Source organism: Ahaetulla prasina, chromosome 4 (assembly GCF_028640845.1).
Source record: "Ahaetulla prasina isolate Xishuangbanna chromosome 4, ASM2864084v1, whole genome shotgun sequence".
NCBI classification, from domain to species: Eukaryota; Metazoa; Chordata; class Lepidosauria; order Squamata; family Colubridae; genus Ahaetulla; species Ahaetulla prasina.
Genome location: NC_080542.1, coordinates 49,092,531 through 49,105,701, shown reverse-complemented (window position 1 = coordinate 49,105,701; position 13,171 = coordinate 49,092,531). Strand labels below are relative to the sequence as shown.

The 13,171-nt window shown below is 37.6% G+C and overlaps 2 protein-coding genes across 7 annotated transcripts in view; one reads left to right on the top strand and one right to left on the bottom strand.

Annotated features, from left to right (window-relative positions):
* The window catches only part of MEIOC (meiosis specific with coiled-coil domain), a 32,417-nt gene extending 24,072 nt beyond the window's left edge, over positions 1 to 8,345 (top strand). For all 6 annotated transcript variants that reach the window (XM_058181641.1, XM_058181642.1, XM_058181643.1 and 3 more), the window contains one exon: positions 3,648 to 8,345. In XM_058181641.1, the coding sequence (XP_058037624.1) occupies positions 3,648 to 3,877 (230 nt within the window). In that variant the 3' untranslated portion in view covers positions 3,878 to 8,345. The remainder of the gene's footprint in view (positions 1 to 3,647) is intronic.
* A 131-nt stretch (positions 8,346 to 8,476) lies between these two features.
* CCDC43 (coiled-coil domain containing 43) lies at positions 8,477 to 12,619 on the bottom strand. Its single transcript, XM_058181648.1, has 5 exons — positions 12,431 to 12,619; positions 10,938 to 11,025; positions 10,408 to 10,543; positions 9,693 to 9,751; positions 8,477 to 9,228 (listed from the first exon to the last, which is right to left on the bottom strand). The coding sequence occupies exons 1-5, from the start codon at positions 12,593 to 12,595 to the stop codon at positions 9,041 to 9,043; spliced, it is 636 nt and encodes a 211-aa protein (XP_058037631.1). The 5' UTR covers positions 12,596 to 12,619; the 3' UTR covers positions 8,477 to 9,040.
* Positions 12,620 to 13,171: the final 552 nt, after the last annotated feature.

The following is a 13,171-nucleotide window of genomic DNA, read 5'->3' as shown; positions in this document are numbered from 1 at the left end:
AAAGCTCGTCTGCGGAAGAAAGCATGAAGTGCTCCAAAATTTCCTGGTAGACAGCTGCGTTGATCCTGGACTTAATGAAGCACAGTGGACCAACACCAGCCGATGACATGGCTCCCCAAATCAACCAGACTGTGGAAACTTCACACTGGACTTCAAGCATCTTGCAGTGTGTGCCTTTTCATTCTTCCTCTAGACTCTGAGTCCTTGGTTTCTGAAAATTTGCTCTCATCAGAAAAGAGGACTTTGGACCACTGAGCAACAGACCAGTTCTTTTTTTTCTTTAGCCCAGGTAACACGCTTCTGACGTTGCTTGTTGTTCAGAAGCGGCTTGACAAGAGGAATACAACATTTGAAGCCCATGTCCAGGATCCGTCTGTGTGTAGTAGCTCTTGATGCATGGACTCCAGCCTCAGTCTACTCCTTGTGAAAGTCCCCAACACTTTTGAATGGCCTTTTCCTGACAATCCTCTCCATGCTGCGGTCATCCATGCTGCTTGTGCACCTTTTTCTTCCACACTTTTCCCTTCCACATGACTTTCTATTAACGTGCTTTGATATAGCACTTTGGGAACATCTAACTTATTTTGCAATTACCTTTTGAGGCTTTCCCTCCTTATGGAGGGTGTCAGTGATGGTTTTCTCCACAACTGTCATGTCAGCAGTCTTTCCCATGATTGTGATTCCTACTGAACCAGACTGGAAGACCATTTAAAGGCTCAGGAACCCTTTATAGGTGTTATGGCTTAATTAGCTCATTAGAGTGGGACACTTTGAGCCTAGAATATTGAACCCGAGATTGTAAATTTGGGGTTTTCATGAGCTGTAAGCCATAATCATCAAAATTATGACAAATCAAGGCGTGAACGATCTCACTTTGCATGTAGTGAGTCCATCTCATATATTACCATATTTTTTGGCATATAAGACGCACTTTTTTACCCCCAAAAAGAAGGTAAAACTCTGGGTCTTATATGCTGAATGTAGCCCCGCCCATCCGCAAGCCCCCACCCTTTGAACATTTTCCAGCAGTTCCAGGCAGCGGGGATCTGGACTGGGGCACAGCCTTTACTGAAGATGAACAAACCTCTTCGGGACACTTTTTGGGGTGAGATCTGCCCAGTGGCTTTGGTGAAAAAGGCGGGCCCCATGGTTCGCAGCCGGTCACCCCTCTGGCCCTCCAGCAGGCAATTCAGGCCAGGCAATGGTTGTGATGACTTTGCTCCCCACCAACGTGAGGAGCCACTGCTACAGCCACCGCCTAAACCCTCTCTATGCCCAGGAGCCGAGCTGAGCCAGAGCCATGAAACGTCCCTCCCATCACTGTGCATTGGCCTGATTCCCCAAGGCAAATTTCAGAGCTGCATTTCAGGCGGCGGCCAGTTCCCCTGCAATGGGCAGCGGGGAACTGGGAACCCTTTTGAATTCGAGGAGGGGATCGCAGTGCTGCCACCTGAAAGTGCTCCTTGGGAAAGAGGTGAGTCTGCTGAGAAGGAGGACAAGGGTGCGCGGGAAGGAGCGCTGCTGCCTGAAAGTGCTCCTTTCCGTTGCACATTGCAGAGGCGTGCACCCTCATCATCCTTCTCAGCAGACTCACCTCTTTCCTAAGGAGCAGTTTCAGGCGGCAGTGCTGCGATCCCCTCCTCGAATCCAAAAGGGTTCCCGGTTCCCCACTGCCCATTGCAGGAGAACTGGCTGCTGCCTGAAACACGGCTCTGAAATTTGCCTTGGGGAATCGGGCCAATGGGCAGCGGTGGCTGGAAAGGAGGGACGTTCCATGGCTTCAGCTCGGCTCGGCTCGGCTCCTGGCCATAGAAAGGGCTTAGACGGTGGCAGCAAAGCGTTTATCAAACCAGCTTTATCCCTAGCCACAACGTGACTTCGAGGCTACCGCCCAAGCAGAAGCAGCTGAGCTGGAAGCAAAACAAGTTCAGTGGCATCTCTAATCCCTACTGAGGGGTGCTCATGGCCCCCTCTGCAACTCCTCCGGTGTCTTCGCTGGATTATTTGGACATTTACAAGTGAACGCAGCTAAAGTTGCTGTTGTCTCACATCACCTGTCCCCAGAAAAAAAGGCACATTGACCTCAAGAGACCCATCAGCAAGAGCTATGTGGCTGCTATAAAGGCAAAAGATTATCTTGCGACAACACCTATAGCTTCAAATACATTGTTTGATCAGTGCAGTTTGTATGCTGAGTTTGCATTTAGCTATGCACTTTGTTTCATAATATGGATTTGACTTTAGGATTCTGACTTGACAATGGATAATGGACTAAAGATGTTTGCAATGCTAAGATATATTTGTAATTTATCACTGTACTGCCTAATTAATAAACTTAAATTCAAAAAAAAAAAAAAAAAGAAAATCATCCCCCGCCCCACTCATTCCAGTTAAACGCATGTGTAGCTTTATAGGGTTTGTTTTAAACAGATAACTGTGCTGCTCGTTACCAAAATCAAGTGGAAGTCTAGACATGGCTGATCCTGATGGTGATAGGCAGAGGCAAAATTCTTTTTTTCTTGTTCCCCCCCCCCCAAAAATAAGGTGCATTTTATATGCCAAAAAATACGGAAGTTTCACTTTTTAAGTTGCATTACTGAAATAAATGAACTTTTGCACGATATTCTAATTTTTTGAGTTTCACCTGTACTTGTCCTTTTTATCTTTCAGTTTAACAGAGAGTTCTTTATGCAACTAAGCTGGTTTTTTCTTGAATCTCTTATTTTTCTTTTTCAGTGGTCTTATGCTAGACTGGATTTTTATAATCTCATTTTTCTGAGATTGTTTTCTGCTTTAAGATTTTTATCCATGGAATCCTTCCCAAATTCGAAGTTTGTTGAAATAAGCTCTGTTAAAGTCTAAGGCATTGCTTTGATTTGTTCTATTTCTTTTGTCTGTATTATATTGAATTTTAAAATGATAGAGTCACTCTCCTCCAAAGTTCCCGCAGCCTGAACCTCTTCTATCATTTCAGTTCTTTTAATAAGAAGTCCAGTATAGCTGACGTCTTGTTCCTTTCTCTAGATTTTGGGAGACAATTGCCTACTAGGTTTGTCTGGAATCTATTTGATCTCTCAGTAGAGACAGTGTTTGCCTTCCAATTGATATTAGGATATCAGTGCAGACTTCTGTGGGAGCCCCTCTTCTGGGAACTTCTCTATAGCCTGCATAATTATTAAACTCAGAAATGAGTGTGTGCAGTACTGGATTGAAAGCAGGCAAGAGTACTTCATGTCTGGCATGGGCATGCTCTCTGTACCTTTTGATGCCAACTGATATAAAGAGACTGTATCAGATTCAAAGCACTCTTGCCCACTTCAGTTTAGTTACTGCACATTTTTGTTAGAAATATTCTCCATTAAAAGATTGGAAAACTATATAAATAATTTTTTCTATTGTTTATTACAATAATTTAAGCCCTAGCAATATCACCGTTTCTTAAATGGGAATTTCTTTTATGTTCCTTTTAGATAGGAATAGGTAATATTTACCAGATCTGTATGATTCAGATATATTTTTCTCCCACAATAGAATAAAAATAATGCAATATTGCTGAAATCAGTAGCAGATACTGTGTGTGTTTGTGTCTTAGTAACAATTTTGAGCAGTTGATAAGAATTTATGTTCTGTATTTTCTTATTTTGTAGATGTTTTTGCTCTTGCATTGGCTATTAAAGAGATGTGCATAGCAACACGTAAAGCTCGTACTACACTGTGGTGTGCTCTTCAGATGACATTGCCTAAAACAACCTATACATCTGTACCAGCTGAAATGGAAAAGGTTTTACAAGAGCTAGTAGCATCTCAAGATAAATTATATGATCAGATGAATAGTGGCAATCCTATGATTCAAAGGGGAGATACAAAAAAGCACTGAAGAGCAAAGGCAAAACACAAATATATATATATATTATATATATATATATATAAATAAAATCAGTACACTAAAAATGGTAAATATATGTTGTTTAAACATTCTGTCCAAATTCAAAGTAAATACAAGAAAGTAAAGTTGGCTTATGTGAATCCAGCAGCTAGGTGATAAGTATTAGTTAACATAAGCCATGATGTCTATGTTAACTGCTGTTGGAATCAGTATATTAATGAGGCTGAACTACTGTATTAGGTTCAATAAATCAGTACATTTTAAACTTCTAAATCCATTCTACAGTGTAAGTATACACAATGAGAGTTTGGTTGTATAATAAAAATTCTTTTAGATTACATTATTACTTTCAAATAATGAACTGAATTGCTGTCACATATTATCGTGTGCACAGTCTAGTAAGACAAGCTTTGATTGTGAAAAGAAAAAAGATTTCATTTAGACAATGAGTACCTGGAAACTGAAAGAAAGCAAAGCTAAACACACCCAGTATGAAAATTTTAAAAATGAAAATATTTAAAGGAAGACATATTTATAAATTTGAAATGTTATTCTACGCGTAAGTACAAAATTAACCTTATTTTTTTCAAATTAGTGATGCTATCATAAAGTTATTATTCAACCATGCATGTTAGGGAACATAAAAAGAAACTCTCAAATCATTTGTACTATTATTTTAAATAATATCAATAAAACAGTGCCTGTTTCAAAGTATTTAAATGTAAAAAAAAATTACATTTATGTAATCTGTGTCCTTACAGTTATGCTGCAACTAAAATAATGAGTATTTTTAATACCCTTGGTTTACTTTAAGAAGGGTATCAAGAAGTTCTAAAATGCACTTTCTTTACGGTTACACTTTAGCCAGTTTGGTTTGAAATTGTTTAATGTATATTTTGTTTCCTTGGTTTGCTTCTGCGTACTTTAGCACTGTTGAACGATTGCTTTTGTCTTAATATCTTTTTATTGAATGTGAGTAACTTATTAAATTAGCATGTTATTATGTGGCTCAGGAGATCTTGGGTTTTAACAATATAGCATGAACATAAACTGTATAATGTCTGGATAAAATTTATTAATCTGCCCTTTGCTAGGTACACAGATATTTTAAATATTTGTGTTCTTCCAGCATTTAGAAATCCTGGTGTGCTAAAAAGTATAATCAAACCACATAAATTGCCTTTAGATGATGAGAGGAATTGATTGAGATTGCAAGGGAAAATGTAGGGAACAATTTTGATCATTGATATGACATTCCATGCTGCCAAAATAAACTGCAGATGGCAGCAGATTCATACCACTATGCTATAGTAGCCACTCAAAAGATGGGTTGAGTTTTGACATTGAAATGTTTCATGTTATGAAAACAAATATTGTACTGACTTCAGTCTCTCAATTAATAAACCGTATTTTGTTGCAGTAAATTGTGTTTTTCCTACGTCTATGCCTTAACTTTCAGAGACAAGATATTGCCAAATAGGGCTATATAAATTAAAAACTTCAGGCTCCCTCGCTTCACTTTTCCAGCATTTTTACAAGCTTTTAGCTTGTAAAAGCTAAAGCTATTATAGGATAGGCTCAGTGGTGGGTTTTAATTTTTTTTACTACTGGTTCTGTGGGTGTGGCTTGGTGGGCGTGGCATGGCTTGGTGGGTATGGCTGGGGAAGGATACTGTAAAATCTCCATTCCCTCCCCACTCCAGGAGAAGGTTACTGAAAAATCCCCATTTCCTCCCGATCAGCTGGGACTTGGGAGGTGAGAATAGATCATGCCAGTCAGAGGTGATATTTACCGGTTCTCCGAACTATTCAAAATTTCCACTACTGGTTCTCCAGAACTGGTCAGAACCTGCTGAAACCTACCTCTAGATAGGCTTCTGTGAGGCAAGCCTGAGGGAGAGAAGGGGATAGGATATGGGAGGCTTCTGTGTGGCAAGCCTGAGGGAGATTAGGTATTTTCTAATAGGATCTGAGAACTAGAGAGGCACACCTATTCAAGTTTAGGTGGGAGAAGTGTTTTGGACCCAGCATAGTGTGCTCGTTGTATCTATCATTGGCTTCTTTGCCAAACTATGAATGTCCTGGAACTGCAAGCTCAGGAACCTTGAGCACATAAATACCAGATCCAATGCACTTTTCCCGATTGCACATTTGTATGGAGAACTATAGAACTACTTGTTCAATTGACATGACAAAAATTGATCTGGCCAATATTTGGAAATATACAAAATGTAAATTTCCAGTTCTTATTGGATAGGTCAATACAGCATTTAAAGGGGATTATTTCCTATTTAATGAATTGAGTAATCTACTTTTCCTTGAAAATAGGTGTTTTGTTTATTTATATTCCACCTTTACTTTTTAAACAATTCAAGGTGGTGAACATACCCGATACTCAATTCCTCCTCCTATTTTTCCCATAGCAAAAACTGTTGATGTAAATTGGGCTGAGAAAGAATGAGTGGCTAACATTAACAGTATTTTTAGATGCTATGATCACTTCAAAGTCACCTCTATAATGGCACTGCTACTATTCTTGTTTGATGTTACTTGGAAATAAACAAATGGTTGAATCTTTCCAATATCATATATATAGAACTAATCCTCGCTACACACACTTCAGCACAGTTCCCATCTTTATCCGCAGTCTCTTGACCACTGCAGACAGAGTAACTCTTTCTTACTTGAAAGTCTGTGCGGATCAACTGGCCCCCATCTTCACCTGCATCTTTAATCATTAGAGATGTATTATATTCCTTCTTGCTTCAAAAGTCTACTATCTGGGGCCCAAAAAACATCAGGGAGCTGAGTGACTACATACTGGTTTCTCCGACATCTGTATTTAGGAAAACCTTTGAAAGATTAGTGTTGATCCACCTGAAAATCATCACAGACCCGCTGCTGGACTTCCTTGCAGTTTGCCTACCGAGCAAATAAATTAACAGATGATGCTGTTAATATGGCATTGCACTACATCTTACAACATCTTGAATCCCCAAGGATCTATGCAAGGTCCTTTTTGTAGACTTCAGCTCAGCATTCAATATTACCACCCCAGAAATTCACTCTAAACTGACACAGCTAGTTACACCTGTCCACTTATATATGAATTATAAGCTTTCCAACAGATAGAAAGCAGGTGAAGCCAGTAAAATAATATTTAATACCTGTTCAGTAAGCACAGGCGCTCCCCAGGGCTTTGTGCTCTCTCCATATCAATGACTCCTGACCGTTCTCCTAATGGTATCTAACGGCTATATTACTTTTTTGTTTGTATGTACACAGAGCTGTTGCACTGGAGATAAATTCCTTGTGTGTCAATCACACTTGGCCAATAAAGTATCACTACTCTTCCATTTTCATTCCATTCCATTCCCATCAGGTGCTAGAATGTACCTTTTTAATCATGACCCTTTGAATCTAATTGTTGCAAAAACTCTTCCTCTACTGCTTCCTCAGAGCAGTGAAACATTTCATAAAACTCCAAGTTGATATTTGGAAAAGTTATGTGAAAGTTAATATAGCTACATTTAGTACACTAATGGCATAAATAACAAGCTGGATTAGTTATGAGAGAGGTTATGTATAAAGAACAACTAATAATGCCCTATGAGCATTGGTAAATATGGCAAGGACATATAAGTTATTTAGTACAGTAAATGTAGAGAAAAGATAATTTGACAGCAATGCCAACAGTGTATGTCACAATAGCTGTTCCTTAATAAATCTTGAACATAGAACTATTGAAATAACAGTATTAATCAAACGAGATCAAGTAGTCGGATCTTCCAACAAAATTTGGATTTTGTTATTTGTGATCAGGTACTTACTGGAATTATGTCTGCTGCTATTCAGCTAATCTCCCTTATCTAAGAAGAAAATGATAAAAAGTTGCACTTTATACCAAGATCTATTGTAATAAATAAAAAATGGGGGCACATTTAATGTAGCCTTCCTTTACTTGATGTTCTCCTATTCTTGGCCTTCGATTTTCAATAATTCATCAGTGTATCAGCAAGGAAAAGGTGATAATCAGGAAGGTACAGCAATTACTCAAAAACATTTAAGTGAGTGACTGCAACAAACAAGGGTAATATTCATTGTAACAAGTCTGGAATCAAGTAGCCAGAATCCTGGGTACTGAAATGTTGATGCTGTACTAACACTATGAAACAATAATAGGATAAATAATAGGATAAAAGAAGATGCTTTGGGAGCATCTATTAGAATAAAGAGGAAAGCAAAGCCAATAACTTTAGGCCCCATGTAATTAAGGTGACCAAGCTTCTGCATTACAGCAAAACTTAAGCTGGGACCTCGCTGCTATAAATACTATTCTCTATTTCTCTAAAAGGAAAATTTTTCTTGTCCCAAATTACTTTGCCTCTAAAAGGGAAGTTATCTGATATTTGTTAAAAATTATCATTATATCTTATAAACATTAAGGATCAGAGAGTGATAGAAATCATCTTGAATTTAGCAGTTTTTGTGATAAATATGGTAATTATAAAGAATGTATGGAGCAAGAAGTCAAGCATGTAATATTCTAATTAAATTCATAGAGCTTTACCTAAGGTAGCAACAGTACAGCTTTGCTGAAGTCACATATATATTTATTAGGCCAATCCTGAACAAATGAAGTATGTTGTCTCACATTTGATGTCAGATGTTTACAGCATCGCGCAAAATCCAATCTTATACACTCATCATGGCGTGTTATCTCTTCTTGACAAATACATGTAGCAAACTGGCTTTTTCCTCAACAATTCTACCACCTATAAGTAACCTTTGGGTAGACTGAATATTATAGAAGTTCCTTAACTTTTCAGTTTTCAAGAAAATACTAAATAAGAGCAGAAAATGACAAGAAAAAACAAAAAGTCACCAGTTCTTTGGTTATAGATCTTGGCTATGACAATTCAGCCAAATTCTTGGACAGCAAAATTGTATACACAAAATTTTAAATCAAAGTTTTTATCATGAGAGAGAAAACATTCCCCCTTCCTGCAAATCTTGCCAAGTACATGCTTCTGCTTTGGAAAAACAAAGAAAAATGTTCAAAAAGCTTCTGTCTGTTTGATCATTCTGGCTGAACGTGCATGCTGTGCCATCTTTTAGATAATGGAGGGGAAGAAAGTCCAACAGCAGTTCTTAGCTACCGCTTCCTCTCGCCTTTTTGTGTCCTCTTCTTCTCTTTCTCCTTACGTTCTTGCTTAGTCAGCTTGTCTTTCTCCCGCTGGAGTTTGTCCCGCTCTTTCTTTCGCTGGGATTCATCACGTAGATGTTCTCTCTCCAGCTTACGAGCATTCATAACATCTTCCAGGTTTGTATTTTTGAACAAAGCTAAGAAGCACAGAGTTGAGGAGAACAAATCTTTTGAGCACATAAAAGTTCTGACTTTGTCTAAACATACTTGCAACAGAGCCTTAAGCCATAGAAAGAGTATAGAAGAAAAAACCAATTCCACATGGTTCTATGGAAAATGAGATTTAGCATTCAAATCTCAATTACATTTAACAATGTAGAAGATGCAACAGAAATTATCAAGAAAATAGCTGCTGCAGCTGCTGCATGATCTGTACCTAATCAATTAACCCACCAGGAAGACACTGATGAAAGCCTGAATATCTTACCAAAAAATTTCCTATAATAACTGGAAAAAAAAAATTCCATTCTTCTTTACCCAAGATTCTCCTCTAGAGGCTCAATACTCTTTTAAGATTTTATACCATTGAGATAATATGCTTCTCTATTATTATTCCAAGAATGACAAAATTTGCCTTCAGGGCCCATCCTACAAAGGATACATTTGTTAGAAGCAATAGGCATTGCTGCTGCTCCCAAATCTTCATGTACATTTACTTCAGTGTACTGAGTTAAGGATAATAAAATATTGGGAATATGGAAAAATATACTAAATGCCTATGTAAGATGCTTCATGACCATGACAAAATAATTAAGAGACCAGAAATAATCTTCCATTCCCTTAATAAAATAATCAGAAATATTTGCCTGTAGTTTTTCTTTCATCAAGGATGGCAATATAAGTATCATCAACCTCCACTTGTTCTTGATATCTTTTAACCAGAGATTTCTTATGAGTACAGAAAATTGTACCCCAAACTACCATGGCGTGTGTTTAGTCTATGCTAAAGCCATTTAAATTATTTTGAAGTAGCTTCCTACTTATTTCATCCTTACTTCAATAATAAGATGGGTGATGGGCATACAAACCTTATTATTTTTGACATAATCATAAGGAAACATCTGTTAACTAGACGGTAGAATAATGAGACTCTTCTTTTCTGATTAAACCACAGTTAATTATTAGTTATTCCTGTCAATCTTTGCTCTGACCTACATTTAAAGTTCTTACATACATTCTACTCTAAATTTATAACACAGAGCAGGTTATAACAAAAAACTAGCTAACCAAAGAATATAATTCATCCCAGCTCCAAGTCACTGAATCAGCCAGCTAAAAAATAGACACTTTCAGAACTTGAAGTAGAGAAAGGATATTCCTCGTCATCTGTCACTTCAGCATACTGTGCCAGGAGAGCAGCTTTCTGAAGTGTATCTTCCTTCAAGACCTCTTTAGTTTTCACAACAATTTGTGCCTGCTTTTCAATTATGTTTGTGATGGCTTGGATCTCATCTGGGAAGGAAAGCAAGAATAAGTAATTATCAAATCCACCAAGAAATCTTTGTTTTTCTTGCATGTGAACATAATGCTTTCCAGAAGTCAGTATTTTCTCCAATTTGAGTGCAATGTTTAAAATGTCAAAATTACAACAATAACTTTATTTAAAGCCTCAGATGAAATAACTTAAAAATTCCAGCAAAATAAAACTATTCATAAAAATAAAAACAATGTAAAAATAAAATGAAATCGAGTAAATATAAAATAAGAGACTGCATAGTTGAGTACAGAAACCTATGTCATGAAATCAGAACTGGAAAAAACAATACAAATTTTTGCAGTGAAAATCATGCAAAAGTATCCAAATCCATGCAACACCTTGAGTACCACAAAGAGTGCTATTTAATACCTTCTTTCTTCTCACTGATTTCAACATCTTGGGCCTCTGACCATTTTTTAATTATTTCTTTACAAACTTCTTGTAAAATATCTTCATCCTGATAAAGAACAGAGAAATTATTCAGTTGAATCAAGAAAATCTTATCTAAAACAAAAATATAATTCTATATGTTCTGTAATCTGAAATCCACTAAAGATGCAAAGTTATGTAGTTTTTTTATAATTATGTGTGTAATTATTACATTACTAAGAGTTGAAAGTGTGTCCTAATTGGGAAGCTCTTAATGATAGTTGATGCAACTTTATTACAGAGCCTGATCATTTAGTGAAGGAATCAGTTCATAAAGAATTCTATATTTTAGACTATAGACTGATTTAAATGGTTTCCTAATAAAAGCTGAATCGTTTGAATTATAGCAAGAGAACAATAGAACAAATAAATATATGACTACCAGAACAAGAGAGTACTTAGAATTTTGTGAGTTACAAGAAAGTATTTTTAAACAGTTACATAAAAGCAGATGGTAAGATATGAATGCAAGTCCCACTTACTCAATGGAAATACATTGATACAGGATTGCAGCATTGCCACAACACAAGCTGGAGTGCTACTAGCTTTTTTTTTGGTGGAAAGCAAAAGAAAACATTCTTGAATTGTAGTCCTGAGACATAAGAGACTCAAAAAGTTTGAGGCAACCAAAAAGATTAACAGATTCTTAAAGTGAGATGGTTGGTTTCTAAATTTGATTGATAAATAAGTAACTTTCACCCAGTTCCAATCTCAAAAAATTGAACTATTTTCTTGCAGATATGTTTCCAATTGTCAGGAACCAAGTTGCTATTTTTATTCTCTTATCCCTTAAACATAAAAATAAATGCATAAATTCTTAGCTGTAGTCTTGGTTTTATTTTCTCTACCCTTTTTAAATCTAATACTTTTTGCTACTGTTACAATCTTACTATTTTACTGCTACTGTAGTTTATGGCACATTATAAGATATGACCTGTGGTTGCAACAATAAACTTAGTTACATTAAGACTTTTCAAAACTCTTAATACAATCTTGACGATCTTGAGGCCAACTTTATCACGGAGCATGATCATTTAGTGATCAGAAGAGTAGAACCTCCCCTTTATAATGTACGGAATGAAGATGTTTGATAAGAAACAGAATGTTGCTTAAACCCATTCAGTAAACACCAGGAATAAACAAAATTTGAACCCAGATTTGAAAACATAACTTGAAACTTTAAGTGAATAATGCAAAGATAAAAATTAAAACTATACCCGGTGCAATACACCTAAATACCTAGCTGTTCCTAGAATTCTTCATGCACACTTTGGATATATTTTATACATACGAATATCCCCAAAACCAGGAAAGATACGAAATCCATTTTGATGGTGTCATACGAGGGGAAAGAAAAGAGAGAGGGAGGGAGGGAGGAAGGGGAAAAAAATAGCTACGGAAGCCGGTCAGGACCAATTGGTCATCATTCTCACCGGTTCCCCCGCAGCCAAGGCTCCTGCTAGCCCTTCCAGCCGCTCTGCATCGCACTCCGCTTCCCTCAATACGCCTCGTATATATCCACCGTACACATCTCCATCTAATCCAAGGGCCTCGAGACGACTCTCAAGCCAAGGCTCAAAAGCGCAGGGCGCCGCCATCTTGGGTCATAACCCGTCCGAAATAGCAGTCGCGAATTAATATACATGCGCAGTGCTCCGGCGGCGGAAGTTCGAACAAACTGTACGGATTGGAGATGTACGCTTCGGAAAAAAAATTAGCTTCGTCAGCTGAGATGACTCTCGGCAGAAAATAGTATGAATGCAACCATTTAATTTAGCGGTAATTTGGTCTCAAAAAAATCTTGTCTCCAAAGGAAGTAGCGGCAGTGGTAGGATTAACAGAATAACAGAGTTGGAAGGGACCTTATAGGTCATCTAGTCCAGGGGTCTCTAACTTCGCAACTTTAAGACTTGTGGACTTCAACTCCCAGAGTTCCTCAGGCAGCTTTGCTAGTTGAGGAACTCTGGGAGTTGAAGTCCACAACTCTTAAAGTTACCAAGGTTGGAGACCCCTGATCTAGTCCAACCATCCACCACCACCCAAGCAGGAGACCCTACCTACACCATTTCTGATAGATGGCAGTCCAGTCTCGTCTTGAAAGCTTCCAGTGGTGAAGCTCCCACAATTTCTGAAGGCAAGCTGTTCCATTGGTTGATTGCTCTCACTGTCAGAAA